Here is a 19,519-nt window from a genome sequence, read left to right as displayed (position 1 = left end):
AGAGGTTTATGTCACAGACTACAGCAGATTTTCCTAAATATGCCTTTTAACATCACTCTGTTTTCAAAGTCCCATTCTTTGGGTTCTCCTCACCTTACCCTGTTTCTGCTTCTTTCTCTTCATAACTCCTCTTCCTCTCCATATCTTTCCTTCTGTTTCTCTATCTCTTTCTTATTTAAGAGCAATGTAGCCTTTTGTGTTTGTTATCACAATGTTAAAAATTCCAATTCCAGCATTGGAATAACAAATTACTCCAATTTAGTGGCTTAAAACAAATTATTTTACCTCCCAGTTTCTGCAGTCAGAAATTCAAGAGCAGCTTAGTGGGATGTTTCTGGCCCAGGGTCTCTCATGAGGCTGCAGCCATCTGAAAGCTTGACTGGGGCTGGAGGATCTGAATCTGGGATGGCTCACTCATATATGGCTGTTGGCTAGAGGCCTCGGTTCCTCACCCTGTGGCTTTTCTGTAGTACTGCTCGGCATGGCACTGGCTTCCCCCAAAGCAAGTGATCTGAGAGAGAGAGAACACGCAGGTAGCCACAGTGCCTTTTATGACCAAGTCTCTGAATTATGCACTGTCTCTTCTGCCTTGTTCTATTCATTAAAAGAGAGTCACTAAGTCCAGCTCATACACACGGCAGGGGGATTAAGTTTTTCTTGAAGGGAGGTGTATCAAAGGATTTGTGGACATGTTTTTAAATCACCCCATGTATATATCACTTAGCTTCTTTATCACACATTAGTTTTTTTGAAGGGGTGGGGGACAAGAGGGTAGAAGAAGGGACAAAGGAATGGGTTGGTAGCTGTATTCATCTGCTAGGGCTGCCATAACAGAATAACAGACAGGGTGGCTTAAGCAACAGAAATTTATTTTCTTACAGTTCTGGAGGCTGGAAGTCTAAGAGCAAGGTGCCGGCAGGGTTGATTTCTGGTGAAGCCTCTCTCCTTGGCTTGCTGATGACCTCTTTCTCATTGTGTCCTCAAGTGGCCTTTTGTCTTTTTGGGTACACTTCTGGTGGCTCTTCCTCTTCTTGTAAGGACCCCAGTCCTATTAAACTGGTGTCTGCACAGGTCCAGCTACCTGTCCTAGTCTAAAAACAAACTACTCAGAAATCAAATGTAGGTGAAGTGCCCTGGACTTGTGAGCCAGCATGGTGCAAGGGCTGAGGGCCTCATGTTTGCATGATGTCTGCATCCAGCCCAGTGATGACCACCAGGCTGCCACTGGAAGCGCCCTGGGCTCCTGGGTTGGGGGGATGCCAAGGGCCTCAGCCATGCCCCCCAAAGTCCACATCCAGCCAAGTCACAACCGTGCTGTCACCAGAAGCCCCCTGAGCTCCCCTGCCAGAATGAGGGGGGTGCCATAGGTCTTGACCACACCTCCCCTTTCTCTTACTTCGACCCTATCCCTTTCCCCCTTCCCCTCTCCCACTCCCCCCAACTGCTCTGCAACATCTTAGAATGTAAAAAAATAATAATAATAATAAATAAATATTTTATAACAACGACAAAAATGTTGGTGAAAATGGAAGCCAGCTTTTATTTAGGAATACCAATGACCTGAGGAGAGATGTTAGGCTAACCCATCTCTCCAGTAAACCTGAAGGAGAACGGCCAGACCAAAGCCATCTCACAGACTCAGATTTACTGAGGGGTTTTTAAAGAGTTGCTGAGGGACTGGAATATGGGCAATGAAAAGCAGGAGGGAGGGGGACGTGTAAGAGACCAGGTGCAAATGCTTGCCAAGGCTCAGTCTGGTTTCTGCTCCCGTCTTTCCTGTTATCTCAGGATCTGGGTAGTACGTGCAAGTCTGCAGCTTCAGGCTGGCTGGACAACAACTTTACATTCATGTAAATAATGTCATCTTGTCCTGTAATCAAGGTTCAAAATATCAAATAACAATGGGGAAAGAGGGAACTCAGAGAAATGCATGCCAAGAAAAAAAACTGTATCCTTTTAAAATTTGCCTATAGCCCATGGGGTTTTTTCCCCCCAACATGGCTTCAGTCCTGTTCACTCCAACATTGACTTCATTTAACCTTTTTTTTTTACCTCCTTAAAGGCTCTGTCTACAAATGCAGTCACATTTGAGTAAGGGTTCAACATATAAATCTTGAGGGGGACACAATCTGTCCATAACAGTAGCAATGTGTGGCATGTTGCTGCTTTGCACATTACTTATATTAAGATCATATTTTAAAATAAAATGGCTTTGTAGCTTTTTTGGGCATTATGAATATATTGTACATTTTAATGTTGCAATCAATGAACTTTTAACATTTTTATAAACAATATTTTAAAGCAACAACATCCCTTTCTTCATAGAAGAAATGTGAAAATAATTCTTAAAGCTTCATTTTATTGTAAAAAATAGCACAGATTGAAAGATGCATAAAATGCAAATGTACAGTTCATTTTATTTCCTTTGGCCGGTATGGGGATCCAAACACTTGATCTTAGTGTTATTAGAACCACTCTCTCCCAAGTTAGCCACTGGCCAGCCCTAAATGTATGGTTTAACAAATTATGTGAAAGCAATCATCCCTTTGACTGCTAACCAGGTTAAGAGACAGAATACTGCCTGCAAGTCAGAAGCCCCTACAGGAACTTCCAAATCACAGCCTCCTCTATTCCTCCAAAGGTAAACTGTCTTATCTTGCAGGATATTCACTCTGTTGCTGTTCTTTAATTTTATTATGTAAATATGCATTCCTATTGAGTGTTCAAGGCCCTTGGGACGCAATAGTGAAAGAAGCAAAAATCTCTATCCTCATGGAGTTCACATGCTAACAATAAACGATGATCATATAATGTAACAAACTATAGAGTATGCTAGAAGGTGATCAGTGCAAAAAAATAAGCAAAACAAGGTGAGGGGACTGGCAGTACAGGTGTGAGGAGTGGCAGTTTTGAATAGTGTCATTAGCAAAGGCTTGACAGGGCAGAGAGTGTTGTCTGACTGGAGGAAGGATGTTCCAGGAAGGAACAGTTAGTGTAAAGGCCTAAGGTGGTGTATCCAGTTTTGTAGGGCTGCTCCAGCAAAGTACCATGCTGTGTGGCCTAAAACAATGGGAATTTGTTCTCTCACACTTCCAGAGGCTAGAAGTCTGAGATCAAGGTGTGGGCAGTGTTGGTGCCTTTCTGGAGACTATGAGGGGAAATCTGTTCTTTGCTTCTTTTAGCTTCTGGTCCTTGCCAGCCACCCTTGGTGTTCCTCTGCCTGTAGACGCATTACTCCACCCTCTGCCTCTTTTGTCACCTGGTGTTGTTCCCATGTGTCTCTGTGTCTCATAGGAACATCAGTGATTGGATTTAGGCCCTACCCTAATCCAATATGACCTCATCTTAACTTGATTAAATGAAGTCATCTGCAAAGACCCTATTTCCAAATAAGGTCACATTCACAGGTACTGGTAGGAAGGACTTCAACATATCTTTTTGGGGGCACAATTCTACCCATAACAGGTGGGAGTATGCCAGACAGGCTTGAGAAACAGCCAGGAGGCCAAGGAGGTGAGACCAGAGTAAGCAAGGGAAAAGTGGTATGAGTAGAGGTTAGAAAAGCTCCGTGTGTGTGTGTGTGTGTGTGTGTGTGTTGGTATGAGTAGAGGTTAGAAAAGCTCCGTGTGTGTGTGTGTGTGTGTGTGTGTGTGTGTGTGTGTGTATGTGTGTGTGTGAAGGTAAGATCTGTGGGCCATTGTGAGGACTTTGGCTTTTCCTCCAAGTGGACTGGGAGCCATTGCATGGTTTGGGCAGAGTGAAATGATCTGACATAGGTTTTGAACATATCACTCTGGCTGCTGTGTGGAGAAAAATTGTAATGTTCAGCATTTACAGATCTGACACTAGGTAACCTAGTAAAGTTGACTGATACTCAACTTGTCAGAGGCAGAGCAGGGACTCAAAGCCAGGCTGTCTGGCAGCAGGGCCCATGCATCTACCTTTGTCACTGTTGCTACCTGTTGTGTGCCTTTACTCCTGGTGTTGACCTCCGATGTTATCTCAGGCACCACCAGCAGAATAGGTTCTCTACTCTCCCTGCTTCTTTGAATTACTAGCTTTAGATTCCAAAACCCAGAAGGGAGCCAAGACCAGGCGAGTGAGAATCTGTGTTCTGACCAACAGAGCCAAAGAAAGAGGGGTCTGGTGTTTTTATAGTGTCAGCCAGCCCCGTTTCCTCTCAAAATTCACAGACACATTCTCCAAGTTAAGAAGGAGATTGGGTCTTGGGTAGCCAAAAGAATGAAAACTGTCCACTGTAATTCTGAATGGACAGTGTGGTACTTGAAAAGGAAATGGGAAATTTCAACCTAGAATTCCAATTAAAAAATATCAGGAACTTATTAAGACACCATGGGAAAAGGAATAATCTTCCTTGGCTTTGGGTCTTCTCTGAGATGTCATAAATTAAATGACCTTGAATTATACACAGCGATGACCTAACTCTTAGGTTTGTAGCCACTTCATACTGTGTTAGTTTTCTGTGCTGCAAATCAGTACCACAACCTTTAGCAGTCGACACCACCACCCAATCATTATCTCACAGATCAGAAGTTTGGGCCTGGAATGACTGGGTTCTTTGTCCAGGGTCTTCCAAGCTGAAAGGAAGGTGTCAGCTGGGCTGCATTCTTATCTGGAGCTTAGATAAGAATCCAAGCTCACTGAAGCTGCTGGCAGAATTCAGTTCCTCGTGGCTTTAAGACTGAGTTCACCATTATCTTGCTGGTGATCGCTGGCTCTCAGTTCCTAGAGGCCAGCCTCAGGTCCTAGCCACAACACCGCACTTACTTCTTCAAAGCCAGTAAGAGAATCTCTTGTCTGATATGACAGAGTCTTATGTAACCTGATGTAATCACCCGAGTGAGACACCTTTGCCACGGGACAAAACGTAATCAAGGAAGTGACTCTCCCATCATAGTCACAGGCTCTGCCACACTCAAGAGGAGGGGGCTATACAGGGTATATACACAGTTAGGGGAGAACTTTGGGAGCTGTGTTAGTCTGCTATGTCTGCCACATCGAAGTACCACAGACTGGGTGGCTTAAACAATAAAAATTGATTTCCTTGTCATTTCAGAGGCTGAAGTCCAAGATGAAGATTTCGGAAGGGTTGGTTTCATCTTGAGGCCTCTCTCTTTGGCTTGTAAATAGCTCTTTCCCCGTTTCTTAACATGGTCTTTCTACTGTGCGTGTCTGCGTTCCAATCTCCTCTTATAAGGACATTGCCCATATTGGATCAGGGACCACACATATGCCTTATTTTACACTAATTACCTCTTTAAAGGCCCCATCTGCAAAAACAGTTGTAGTCTGAGGTACCAGGGGTTAGTACTTTAAAGCATAAATTTTGGAGAGACACAAGAAAAGCCATCTTAGAATTCTGCCTACCATCCATACATTTTGACTAGAGTTTTAAGGCCAATATTAGTTCTTATGAAAGTTCCTAGGAAATCATTAATTGTCACACTCTGCTTGTGGGGTTTCAAGTCTTCTTTTAAAGGCTCACAACTTGCAAAATGGAAAGCATTCCCTGGAATGCAAATTATTATTCTGAACATTTCCAATTTCCTGAAGTTTAGAATACCTGATTTGGAAACTCAAATGATTTCCTGAAATTTAGAATACCTGATCTGGAAATCAGGAATACCTGATTTGGAAACCCAAGGAAACTCTATAAAGGTACTTAAATGCATTTGAGAGATTTTGCTTAATGTTAGGATAGAAGTGATCTTGTTCTAGCATTATTTTATCTCTAGTTTCTCCTTTCTCAAATATGCAGCATATAGAAGCTCAACCTTCAAAATTAAAAGCATATTAGATTGCAATGCCTACTAATGAATTGCAGGCGTGTCCTTTGATTTATTATTGGTACTTTGAAACCAGGAAGCTAAAATAATTAAGAATTTGTCTTAGAAAAAGAAAACAATACAAAAAAAAAAAAAGAATTTATCTTAGAAAATCAAGCAGACAAAAAAGAACTGAGTAAAATTCTCAGACATCTATCATTAGGAGGTCAATGCTTGAGCAAGAACAAGAAATTCTACATTTTGAAATACCAATTTTTTTATTTTTAAATTTTGAATTCAGTTAGGCTGATATTTATTGCCTATGGGGACTTACATGCACTCCAATTTTAGATTTTGGCTTAAAAAAGGAATCTTAATTTTTTCAAGACAACTTTCACAACTGACCAAGGCAATCATTTTTTTCTTCATGTATCCCCAACCTGAAAATGTATATTTTTCATTATTGAGAATTAAATCTTAAAGGAAAAGAGAGCCTTTCTTACATACAGGGGTGTAGGCAGGAAGGTAAACAATTTTTAGACTGTAAGAGACTATCACAGAGCCTTATTGTATTAGTCCATTTCTTTTTTTTTTTTAACTTTTATTTTGTTGATATACATTGTGGTTGATTATTGTTGCCCCTTACCAAAACCTCCCTCCCTCCTCCCTCTCCTCCCTCCCCCCCAACAATGTCCTTTCTGTTTGCTTGTCGTATCAACTTCAAGTAATTGTGGTTGTTATATCTTCTCCCCCCCCATTTTTTTTTTTTGTGTGTGAATTTATATATTAATTTTTAGCTCCCACCAATCAGTGAGAACATGTGGTATTTCTCTTTCTGTGCCTGACTTGTTTCACTTAATATAATTCTCTCAAGGTCCATCCATGTTGTTGCAAATGGCAGTATTTCATTCGCTTTTATAGCTGAGTAGTATTCCATTGTGTAGATATACCACATTTTCCATATCCACTCATCCGATGATGGACATTTGGGCTGGTTCCAACTCTTGGCTATTGTAAAGAGTGCTGCAATGAACATTGGGGAACAGGTATACCTTCGACTTGATGATTTCCATTCCTCTGGGTATATTCCCAGCAGTGGGATAGCTCGGTCGAATGGCAGATCTATCTGCAATTGTTTGAGGAACCTCCATACCATTTTCCATAGAGGCTGCACCATTCTGCAGTCCCACCAACAATGTATGAGAGTTCCTTTTTCTCCGCAACCTCGCCAGCATTTATCGTTCAGAGTCTTTTGGATTTTAGCCATCCTAACTGGGGTTAGATGGTATCTCAGTGTGGTTTTGATTTGCATTTCCCGGATGCTGAGTGATGTTGAGCATTTTTTCATATGTCTGTTGGCCATTTGTATATCTTCCTTAGAGAAATGCCTACTTAGCTCTTTTGCCCATTTTTTAATTGGGTTGCTTGTTTTTTTCTTGTAAAGTTGTTTGAGTTCCTTATATATTCTGGATATTAATCCTTTGTCAGATGTATATTTTGCAAATATTTTCTCCCACTCTGTTGGTTGTCTTTTAACTCTGTTAATTGTTCCTTTTGCTGTGCAGAAGCTTTTCAGATTAGTCCATTTCTGTTGCTTATAACAAAATACTCGAAACTGGATGATTTATAAAGAAAATGAAATTTATTGCTTATAATTTCTGAAGGTGGGAAGTCCAAATTCCATCTGGTGGTGGTGACAGTGACCCAGGGTCTCACATTGCAAGATGGTAGAAGCAGAGAGAGCAAGAGAGAAAGCAGAGAGACAGACTCTTTGTGCTCCCCTTTTAAAGCCCTCCAAACCATGCCCCTGACCACCATTTTTAATCCATTCACTACAGTGTGGTCCTACAATCTAATCACCTCTTCAAGGCTCTACCTTTCAATTACCATAATAGGATTTCCCACCCTCAACAGTTACAGTGGGGGCTAAGCCTCAGTGAGGTTGGGGGAGGGGCATCCAATCTATAGCACTTACATAGAGAGAGCTCAATAGGCATGTGTGAAGCTGGCTTGAATCCAGTTGAATTAAAGGATGAAATACGAATTACTGAAATGCATAAAATTAATGAGTATATGGACATGGTAAACCTGGGATATCCACTTTCAAAAGAAGTTGTAGGACAAACAAAATTTATATCCTCTTATGTACTAATTTAAAAATAATTTTTTTTTAACATTTACTTGTACATATACATGGGGTACAGTGTGTTGTTTCATTACGTGCATATACTGTACAAGGATTCGCTTAGGGTAGAGAGCACAGTTTTGTACCCACTTCTCCCCACACCTCCCCCCCTGCCCTGACCTCTGGTAACCATTATTCTACTCTCTACTTCTATGAGAACCACTATTTTTTTTTTTTTAAGATTTCACATGAGTGAGATCACGTGGTATTTGTCTTTCCGTGCCTGACTTAACTTCACTTAACACGATGGTTTCGAGTTCCTTCCATGTTTCTGCAAATGATAGGATATTATTTTTTATAGCTGAATAGTATTCCATTGTGTTTATGTGCCATGTTTTTTTTATCCACTTGTCCATTGATGGGCATTCAGGTTGATTCCATCTCTTGGCTACTGTGAATAGCACTGTGATGAACATGGGAGTGCAGGTGTCTTTTTGATATATTGATTTCATTTCCTTTGGGTATATACCCAGTAGTGGGATAGCTGGGTCATAAGGTAGATCTATTTTTAGTTCTCTGAGGAACCTCCATACTGCTTTCCACAGTGGCTGTATCACTTTACAGTCCCACCAACAATGTAGGAGAGTTCCCCTTTCTCCGCATCCTCACCAGCATTTGTTATTTTGTCTTGTTGTTAATAGTCATTCTAACTGGAGCGAGGTGATATCTCACTGTGGTTTTAATTGGTATTTCTCTGATGATTAATGATTTTGAGCATTTTTTCATGTGCTTCTTGGCCATTTGTATGTCTTTGAGAAATGTCTGCTCGGATTCTTTGCCCATTTTTTAAATTGGGTTTTTTGGGGGTTTTTTTGCTGTCAAGTTATTTGAATTCCTTATACATTCTGGATATTAGCCCTTTGTCTTATGTGTAGTTTGCAAACACTTTCTTCTATTATGTAGGTTGTCTCTTCACTTTATTGACAGTGTCCCTTGCTGTGCAGAAGCTTTTTAATTTGATGTAGTCCCATTTGTGTATTTTTGCTTTAGTTGCCTGTACCTTTGTAGTCTCAATCAAAAAAGTGCCACCCATGTTTTTTTCCAGTAGTTTCATAGTTTTGGGTCTTAAATTTAGATTTTTAATCCATTTTGAGTTGATTTTTGTGTATGGTGAGAGATAGGGGTCTAGTTTCAATCTTCTCTGCATGTGGATATCCAGTTATCCCAGCAGTATTTATTGAAGAGGTTGTCCTTTCCCCACTGTACATGGTTGGCACCTTTATTGAAAATCAGTTGACTGTAAGTGTGCTCTTATGCACTAAATTTAATGTATTTCTTACATAAATCCACCAAACCATAAAATAGGTAAAATCATTAAAATTTAATTAATAACTTATTAAAGCCTTAGCACTATAGTACTTATATGAAGGATATAGACAAATTCATAGAATCAATCAAGAATATTTTAAAGAACTATACATTAGGTTTCATATATATCACAAAGAGGCTCAGAAGTTTTCGGTATTTATGAAGAGTCTACAGATCAGGTTTTTTTGAGTTTTGTAGTTAGACCTATCAGGGTACACAATCTCTTTTTCTGGTCTCTACATTTTCAAGAAGAGTTCAGTTGAATGTGATTTATAATATATTTTAAAAGTAAATAAAATGTGACTTATTTTTAAAAATATTTATTTAATAACTAGAGAGCTCATCTTAGTTTCTAATTGCTCCTAGTTTTGAGCCAATGATATACTCTTAAAGTAACTTATTACCAATTAGCAAGAAATTGAAATTTTAATTGGACTGAAGCAGATAAATCCTTTAATTAGTACTTTGCTGGGCCACATTGTAACACCCCAAAGGCATTATATATTAAGATGTGTAAAGAAAGACCTTTTTTCTCCCATACAACCAGCCACCAAAAAAAAAAAAAAAAAAAAAAAGACTTAAAAAAAAATTTCTTAGAGCTAATGCTTTGTGCTTGTCCAATGGAAGAATTCAAGTATAGCTGCCGGGGGCTGAGTGCTGGTATAAACCACCCCATGGCAGAGGCAGGTTTGATAGTGCCAGCAGGGAACCAGCCAGGGATCACCACTGCTCCAAAGTTTGTCCTCGAGGAATCTCAGGCTGGAAATCACACGCCATCACAGAATAATGGATTCTGACCTGCTCTGCATCCCAAAGAACAAGGCCTCTAGTAGATGGGAACTTCTGCCTCTAAGGAGAGTGAAGAAGCCTGGACACTAGCTGCAGCCACTATTTTCTGTTCTGGTCAGGCAATAATGTGTATAAGGTACAGAAACCCACTCTAGCCCAAACAAAATGGGTTGGGGGTGAACATTATTGTAAGGATGCAGTGAGAATCTCATGAATACAGGAACATGTCTGGTCAGGGGAGTCAGAGAACTCAAAGGAGTAGCTCAGGAGTGAGTAAAACCGACCTGGGTTCAAATTTGGCTCTGCAACTTACTAGTTGTACAATCATAAACAAGTCATTTTATAGAACTTTAAAGTCTTTTTTACCTTAACTATACTATGGAAACTATTATCTTTTCCCTTCCTAATCTGTGAGGATCAGATGTCACGTAAAGTGGCCCAAAATGATGCTGGTATGGAGTGGGTGCTCAGCAATACACTTTGTTTATTTTTTCAGGGGTGCTGGCAGATATGGGATCTGAACCCATGACCTTGGTGTTGTAAGGCTGCCTCCTAACCAACTGAGCCAGCCCCAGCAATCTGCTTTAAAAACAACTGCAATGCTTTAAGCCTGGCTCATGGGAGACTCATGGGCCATTCCCAGAAATAGAAAAGAGGGACAGAGAAGATGGTTTAGGGAGCAGGTGATGAATTACATTTTTGGTTATATTGAAATTTTCATCTGAACAGGATGGACAGATAGGAAGGTCCTGCAAACTGATGGAAAAGCAGGATATGAATTCAGCAGAGAAGCCAAGGCTGGCTAAAGAATCAGATTTGGGACCCATGCAAAGAGAAGTGATAGTTGCATTACTGAGAGCTGCTGAGTGTACTGAGGTAGAAAGAACAGAGGAAGAAGGGACATACACAACTCTGGGCATACACAAATTTAAGGGAGGGGAATGAGGGAAACAAGCGAAAGAGTGTCTAGACAGGTGAGAGAATTAGGAAGATGCTAGTACAGAGAATATTTAGGGCTTTCAGTGCTGTTAAGTTCTTTGGTGATTTTTAAGTTTTTGCAGATGTATTTCTTTGTAATATCTTAGAGTTGGTGTTATAATTAGAGAAGTTTTGGAAAAAGCCATGTAAAAAGTTTAAGCTGTATCTGTATCACATTAAATTAAAAGAAATAAAATATTGCGCTTTAAAATTAGAATGTCTACACATGCGCACATATATATATGAAAAATTATCAGAATATTTAAAAAGTGCAGTTGCAAAAATATTTACAACTATATAACTAAATCCTTGCTGTAATTATAATTCTTGGAGAATTTGTAGTGTAGTAGAGAGCAAAAAAATCAGAATCATGTACTCTTGGGTTCAAATCATGTAACCTTGGAAAAGTTATTCATGCTTGAGGTGCCTCACTTTTATTCTTCTCTAATATCCCTAAAATCACATAATTAAATTGATAGCAACATCTATTTTTGTGATAATTAAATGAGGCAATGTATATAAAGTACATTGAACAGTACCCAAAATATAGTAAATGTTATCACACTATTGTTTTTCTTATGATTATCTTTCACATTCCTCCTTGTACCTTAGTTTTAACACTAGGTGGCAGCAATGCTCTCTCAACCAATTAAAATGAACCGCTAACTTTCTGGAATGGAAATCGGTCAGGACTTACCCAATAAGTGTGTAGGGCACCACCAAAGCAGGGGGAGAGGGGTCCATAGAAATAGAGATATAGATATATAGAGATAGAAAGGGAGGAAGAGGGAGAAAAAGGGAGAGAGAATTTTTAAAGAATGATATTTCAAAGAAAACACTAAGTCACTATGGGAGAAAACCAGATCGTTCTCTTTTTCTGGCAGCTGGCTGGTAAGGGGATCTGAACTTTGACCTTGGTGTCATAACATTGTGCTCTAACAAAATTTGCTCACCAGCCAGCTTAAAACAAGATCTTTATTGGACATCCTTCTAACTTCTAGAAATTTTAGTGTTTTTTTAATTTTTTTTTTATTTTAGTGTTATTTTTGTTTTTAAATACATGTGGGAGAGTGGTGGATACCACATATTTTTTGTGTTGACAGTCTTTAAGGATCTTAAGTGATCCTGGAAGTGATTTAGCAAAATCAGCTACACAGCAAATGTTTGTTAGGCATAATATGTTTTCCTGTTCATTTTTATCTTATTAACCTCAATCATAAAAATATAACTATTTTTCTCTTTTTAAAACATTCGTTTAACAATAAGATATTGAATGGCATATTAAATGTTATCTATTGTTGTGTAACCATTACCCCAAAAGTTTGTGGCTTAAAAAAACCCATTTATTATCTTATATTTTCTGAGGGCCATGAATCCTGCAGCAGCTTAGCTGCGTGGTTCTGGCTCAGGGTCTCTCATGAAGTTTCAGCTAAGATATCACCTGGGGTTGTGGTCAACTGAAGGCTTGACTGAGCCTTGAAGGATCTGCTTCCAAGATGGCTCACTCACACGGTTGGTGTCAAAAGGCCTCAGTTCCTTCACACATGAATTCCGCCATAAGTCTGCTTGAGTGTCCTCTCTGACATGGCAGCCAGCCTCTCCCAAGCTGAGTGATCCAAGGAGAGACTGCACAAAAGAAGCCACATACCTTTTATGACCTCATCTCAGAAGTCATACACTGTAACTTTTACCATATTTATTCAAAGTGAGTCACATAGGAAATAACTAAACACAATTGTTGACATTTTATATATATAGGAAATGGAGTTCCTACATAGAGACATCACAGGCTGTCTGATCTCTTTCAGTGTGGTCCTGGACCACATCTTTCTGGCCCTTGATTTCTTTCTTTCCTTTTTTTTTTTTTTAATTTTGCGAAGTTTATTGGGAGCCAAATGTGAGGATCGACCTGGGAAACACCATCCAGCAGAGCCAGAGGAGTGCTCCCACCCTTGAGTTCTTCATCTATAAGAAGAGGAGAGGCCATGGATCCAGGAGGTACCTTAACTCTAAGGTGGCCTATCTAGATAACTCCTCTGTCTCTGATTTTTCATCTCTAAAACAAAATAATCTAAGGCAGTGGCTTTCAAACTTTTTAGACCCACTGTAAGATTTATATCTTACATTGAACATGAATATATACACAGGAGTATGTGTATGTATGTGCATATGTGCATGAGGGTACTTCAAAAAGTTTATGGAAAAATAGAATCTGGACCAGCCCGTGGCTCACTTGGGAGAGTGTGGTGCTGACAACACCAAGTGAAGGGTTAAGATCCCTGTACAGGTCATGTTTAAAAAAAAAAACGAAAGAAAAAGAAAAATAGAATTAAAAGATAATAGGAATCTTTCCATGAATTTTTTGAAATACCCTCATATATATTATAACAGAAATGAACTTTCCGCTAAACAATACTTCCTTATACTTATCTGTGTGATGTACTCTCATTTAATTCCCCATTCTATGCTAATTAATTAAAAAAAAAATTCAGGTCAAAATCTACTACATTGGTCTCACAATCCATTAAGAGCTTCACCATTCTTTGCATTAAAAACCAATGCCTACTTTCACTCCTTGGTGCTCATTTTCCATTGGTACTAGAACAGAGATGCTGAAGATCCAGTGAGTCCTCACCTTCTAGTTTCTGGCAAGGCACAAGAGCACCTTGTAAAGATGGATCAATCCTGTGAGCCTTATTCTCATTAGGCAGGAGCTAGTATCAGAGGTAGCTTCTCACGTGGAGAGGTTACTGTGTTTAACTTCAAAAGATGGCCCTGAGGGCTGCCTGGTTAGCTCGGTCGGTTAGAGCATGGTATTATAACATCAAGGTCAAGAGTTCAGACCCCCTTACCAGCCAGCTGCCACAAAAAAAAGAGTTGTTCCTGTCACTTGCTATGTGACTCTGGGTAGTCTTTAACTTCTCTTCATTTATACCTTTTCTACACAATTGGAATAAGTAGTGTTCCCCTTGCCTATTTCATAAAGTTGTTACTAAGCTCACAGTTAGATATTAACCTTGCTTTATAGATGAAGAAATTGAGGCTTAGAGAAGGGACATATGCAAAATCTTAGCAAGTGGCAGAGCTAGAACTCCAAACTAGTTCTGACAGCAAAACCCTCATGCAAAGTGGAAATGTAAGCTATTTGCATGTGACGTTAAGTGGTGACCATCTGATGTATTAAAATATAGACTCATACTGAGTCACCATAGTGTAATAACTTTAGAAACTGGTCTATCACCAAGGCCCAGGATTTGATCCCTGTACTGACTGGCGGCACAAAAAACAAAACAAACAAGAAAGAAATTGGTCTATGAGGTCACATTTCTTGATCCCATTGTATTAGTCCGTTTGTTGCTTATAACAAAATACTCAAAACTGGGTGATTTACAAAGAAAACAAAATTTATTGCTTACGGTTTTGGAGTCTGGTAAATCCAAAGGCCAGGGACCACATCTGGTGAAGGCCTCGGTGGTGGCTACAGTGAGGACAGAGTAACCTCGTTAACTGACCTGTTAAAGCCCCTCCAAACCACCCCCTACAACCATTTTCAATCCATTCACTACAGCATGGTCCTATAATTTAATCACCTCTTCAAGGCCCCGCCTTTCAACTACCATAATAGGATTCCCCACCCTCAACAGTTACAGTGGGGATTAAGTTTTGGGGGGACATTTAATCCAAGGCATCTGTCTTGCTCTTAACAGGAACACGTAAAATATCACCCGTGGGCTTCGAGCTCCTGCGTGTCAAACTGCCTTTACTCACCAGAGCATGTGACCCCTAACAATCGGGGCTTCTGCTCCTCCAGTGTCACTAGTGAGAACTGCTCACGGTGAACACGTCAAAACCGGGCACATGTCTTTACCTGGCGCCACCAAACGAAGTCCCCAAATGGCTTCGATACCCCCTCCCTTACATTTGGGGGTGTCGTTTTCAGGGACAGGCCTAGATCACGGCCCTGTCTTTGGCCCCTTGGTTTCGTCGGTCGAGCGTGTGCCCTTCCTCGGCCCGGCACCCGGAGGCCCCCGCCCCGAGCGGACCCGCGGGGCGCTTCTCCGGCCCGGGAAGGGCGGGCAACACAGAGCCCTTTGTTGAGGCCCCGCGTGACGCCTCGGGGGCCGCGCGCAGCTCGCGCCCCAGCTCCGGCCGCCAGCAGGAAGGAGGCGCGTGCCCGCGGCGCGTGCGCGACCACGTGCGCCCAGCCCGGCGCGCGCTCGGCCCTCTTCCGCCGGCGCGACCCACCCGGACCCACGATCCCCGGCAACGAGGCCGCCGGCGCCGCCGCGCGCGCAGTCCGGGACGGAGGAAGGGTGGGGCCCGGGCGTGGGTAGGTGCGGGGTGGGGGCCCGCCCCTTCGCCCCGGGCACTGCTGGCGGCCGACACCTCCGCCCCTCGTGGGAACCGGTTCCGAGCAGGAACGGCGGGTCCCGGGAAGAGGAGACTCGCCCCATCAGCGTGCGAGGGCGGGGACGCGGGAGTGGTGCTCAGAGGTGGCCACTTTTTCAGTTCAGATCTTTGAATGAGGGAGGACCTAGGAAAGATTGCTTCGTTTAAAAAGCTCGGGCTGGGGGCGGGAAGTTCCTGTGCCGGCAGAGCCATTTGTCGCTTAACATGGGCACAATCAGACGTATTTTGGTGATGCGGTGTTTGTGCTGGTTGGGCAGGCTCAGGCAATGACAAAATGCCATGACAGGACACTGACGCTGGTAACCGAAACCTTGTCTCAGGATGACAACTCTTACCTGCGTTTCTCCTTATATGGGGGCAAGATATGATAAAATGAGTTCATAGAAAATAAAAGAGAATACAGTTTTACATTCGGGGTTCAGGTTCAGTGAGCATTTATTAGGGACTTTCTGACATTGAGAAATGCTTTTTCTGAATCATTGTTACTTGGCTATACAAATGTTTAAGTGAAAGAATTAATTAGCTGCGTTGCAATCATTTCAGGCAAAGTGAACAGAGTATCTGTGACATTATATCAGGCACCTATGCAAGGAAATTGGACTGTAATAATTCACCATGGCGTATGGCTTGCCAAGAAAGAACACAGCGAAAACCATTTTGCGGCACAGTTGTTATGAAGTGTAAGTGTTTTTATCATGGTAAGCATTGACTGGGGTGGGGAGAGTCTTTGTTAAAAGTGCTGGACACCCTCATGCTCCTCATAGGGACTATATGAAGTATTTTCAAGTGTCTGGATACTGATTTTTTTTTTTTTTTTAAGGCAACTGCTTTTATAAGAATATGTAAATTATCTTAATTGGTGTTTACAACAAAACACCTTCAAATGAGAAAACTGAGGTTCAGAGAAATTTGAGCAAAGTCACAGTCACGTGGTAAAGAGGTGCCGTAGCAAGAGAACCTGAGCCTTCTTATTCCAAAACAACATTTTCTGCTACCATCCACCGTCCTAAAATACTTCTTTAGGTAGTTCAAATATACCTAAAAATGTCCTGGTGTCAGGTGTATCTTAACAGAGCACTTAATTGGCTGGCACAAAGAGTCAGTTTTGCGTCCTCTACCCTTTGGCAGGCAGTGTATGGACAACATGGGCTTTGCAATCAAGAAGACCTGGGCTCCAGCCTGGTTCTGACCCCGGCTCCCTGTGTGAGCTTCTCTGTGCCTTGACCTCTGCATCTGTCTGTGAGATGGATATAACATGACCCACCTATGTGGTGTGGATTACAAATGAAATAATATATGTAAAGTACTTGCACACTGCCTGGCATATATAATGAACGCATAATGAACGCGTATTGCTATCACATGGTCGTTTTACTCTCTGCTGCCTTTTTCTTTAGTTTTGGGGTTCGTTTTGTTTTGTTAACCCCTCTACCACCGTTTATGATGTATTTACCATTATGAGTCAATTGAATTTTTCTTTTTAATAATATTCTAAGAAGTAAATGGAGATTTCCTATATGGTTATAAAACTAGAGCTATAGGAAAATCAGAGAAAACTCACCATTGCATTTTGTTTAGTTTTGTCAGCTCAGTATTTATTTAGACCAATAACTATAGGCAAGTACCATTACAGTAAATATCATTATAAACATAATTTTTACATGAAGATATTCCTACTTCTGAAGAATGAGTTGAAGCACTGATTCCTAGGTTTCGGTTATGCAGAATTTTATATCATGATTAATCTCTGCAAAACCAGGGCTTTCTCTTTATTTCAAGAAACTATTTGATATAAGAACAGCTCACTTCAAGGGAACAGAATGGTAGTAGCACTCTTTGGAATTCATTTGCTAAGGTAACTCCTTACCTTGGGCTTTTTTTGGTTAAGTGTTTTTAAAAGATTATAAAAATAATATGTTAAAAAATTCAAATAGTATAGAAGTGTATGAAAGGAAAATAAAAATGGTATCTCTCATACCCTGTTCCTATCCCTGAGTCCCACTCATAAGTAAAATGTCTTTATTTTTTTCTAGAATTTCAGCTGCTATGCAAGACACACACACATGTATACACACACACACGTATCTTTGTAACACATAGAGTCATAGTGAACTCTCCCTATGTCCAATATATTTTGTATAGCCTATAGATTAAGAGCATAGATTCTGTAGTCTGACTTTTTGGGTTCAAATCCCAAGTTCACAACCAACAGCCTTGTGACCTTGGGCAAGTTGTTCTCTGCTCTGCAGTTTCCTAATCCATAATATAAGGATAGTAATAGCACCTGCCTGCTTCATAGGGTTGTAGCAATTAAATGAGTTCACATGTGTAAACTGCCTAAAACAGTGCCTAGCATATAGTAAGTGCCGTATAAACGCCATTTGTTTTATTGCTCATCTTTCCAAATTGACGTATGAGGATGGACCTTATTGTTTTATTACATGTATGTACCACAGTTTAACCAGGCTTTTCTTGATAGGACATTAAGGTGATTTTCATGTTTTTTTTTTTTTTTTTTTTTTTTTAGCAACGCTTCAATGAACATTCTTATAAATACATCTTTGTGACTTGTTCATGTACATCTATAATAATTGTAGACTTCAAGTCATTTCTTAGATGATGAAGTATGAAGGAAGGTGGTGGAGGAGTGATGTGTGTGTAACAGGTCACTCCCCTACTTGGACCAAGGAAGATCTTCCATTTTCTTCTTAATGAGGCCTTGATGAGAGGCTGAACTCATGCTGACTGCAAATGAGAAATTAGCCGATATTTTTTATTTCAGAATTAGGCTAAATAAAACAATGTTTCAGCTTCTTCATGATGATTTTTAATGTTGTAGTTTGGAATTTCATCCCCTTCCCCAGATCATACCCTCAAAGCTTTGGAGTGTGCCAAGCATCTTGCTCAATATGTGATTGTGCCCTTCTTTACTTCCTTAATGTGACCATATTTTTGATGAGTCATAAAAGACTTTGGAGCTTACTGTTCTTATGTATATCCTCTTACATGGAAAGGTTGGATTGACTTTAGGGAGGCTGCATTGTGAACAAAAGTATCTGGCATAAATTCTGGTTGTTTTTAAATATATCTTTGCATTAGTTAATGTAAGGTTCCATCTCCTGGATAGAGTTGCAACTCCGGAAAATCCTGAATATCCCACTATAAACCAAAATGTCTAGTGCCAAATGATCTGAAAATTAATGAGATGCAGGTGCTCGATAACTGTTTATTGAATGAATTAATGAATTTTTGCCTCAGACAGGACCCTCGAGATCTTGCACTGCTTACAAAGGCTTGGTACACGAGCCTGGCCAACATCAAGTTGCCTTTCTTAGGAGAAATTGAATTTGGTAGTCCTTTAAAACTCACTAAATGCAACACCATTAAGGATGGTCTGCTCCCTTCAGCAGAATGTAAGTTTCTTATGATTTGCTTTAATAAATTGTAAATTGTGTGTGTCGTTTGCTTCTTATTGGAGAAGTGTTTAAATATGTTTAAATATGCTTATCCGTACCCCTACCTCCTATCTTTGTAGCCCTGTCACCTTTTTTTTATTCAAGAATGTGAATTTTGCTGTATGATATTCACTTTTGACTACATTATGCCTGGTGAAAAATGACAGTCAGATTGCTTTGTACCTTTTATTTTTCAGGCCTCAAACTCGAAAGGGAGTATGAAATGAAGCGACTAAATAAACTTAAATGTCAAGAGAATGTATCTGAGGACATTCAGTTTTCCCTAAGGGAAAGGCAAGTTGGTTTGAGAAGACCTCTTCCACCTAAGTGACAGTCATCTCATAATTGAATCTGTACTCTGTTTCCTGCATCAAAAGGGGATAAAGGTCTCTGAATCTTTCACTGTGTAAAGTTTGGTGCAGACATATGAATGTCCACTGGTGGATGCACCAGCGCCCATAGAGTGGGTTAGTGGACAACTCTGATGGATCTTCTGGGTTCCTGCCACGCTCTTGTTCCTTTGCATCACAAGCAACAGCACCGTAAGTAGATGGAAATGCATTTGGAATTGTGTCATTTGTGCTCTTTATTCTGATTTTTGTTAAATT

The 19,519-nt window shown here is 40.5% G+C and overlaps 1 protein-coding gene across 1 annotated transcript; it reads left to right on the top strand.

Annotated features, from left to right (window-relative positions):
* Positions 1-16,071: 16,071 nt before the first annotated feature.
* C9H4orf36 (chromosome 9 C4orf36 homolog) lies at positions 16,072-19,242 on the top strand. Its single transcript, XM_063107376.1, has 3 exons — positions 16,072-16,136; positions 18,715-18,869; positions 19,109-19,242. The coding sequence occupies exons 1-3, from the start codon at positions 16,072-16,074 to the stop codon at positions 19,240-19,242; spliced, it is 354 nt and encodes a 117-aa protein (XP_062963446.1).
* The last annotated feature ends 277 nt before the right edge of the window (positions 19,243-19,519 follow it).

The sequence above is a fragment of the Cynocephalus volans genome, chromosome 9 (genome assembly GCF_027409185.1).
Source record: "Cynocephalus volans isolate mCynVol1 chromosome 9, mCynVol1.pri, whole genome shotgun sequence".
NCBI classification, from domain to species: domain Eukaryota; kingdom Metazoa; phylum Chordata; class Mammalia; order Dermoptera; family Cynocephalidae; genus Cynocephalus; species Cynocephalus volans.
Note: the sequence above shows the minus strand (reverse complement) of the source record. Positions and strands in the feature narration are given on the sequence as shown.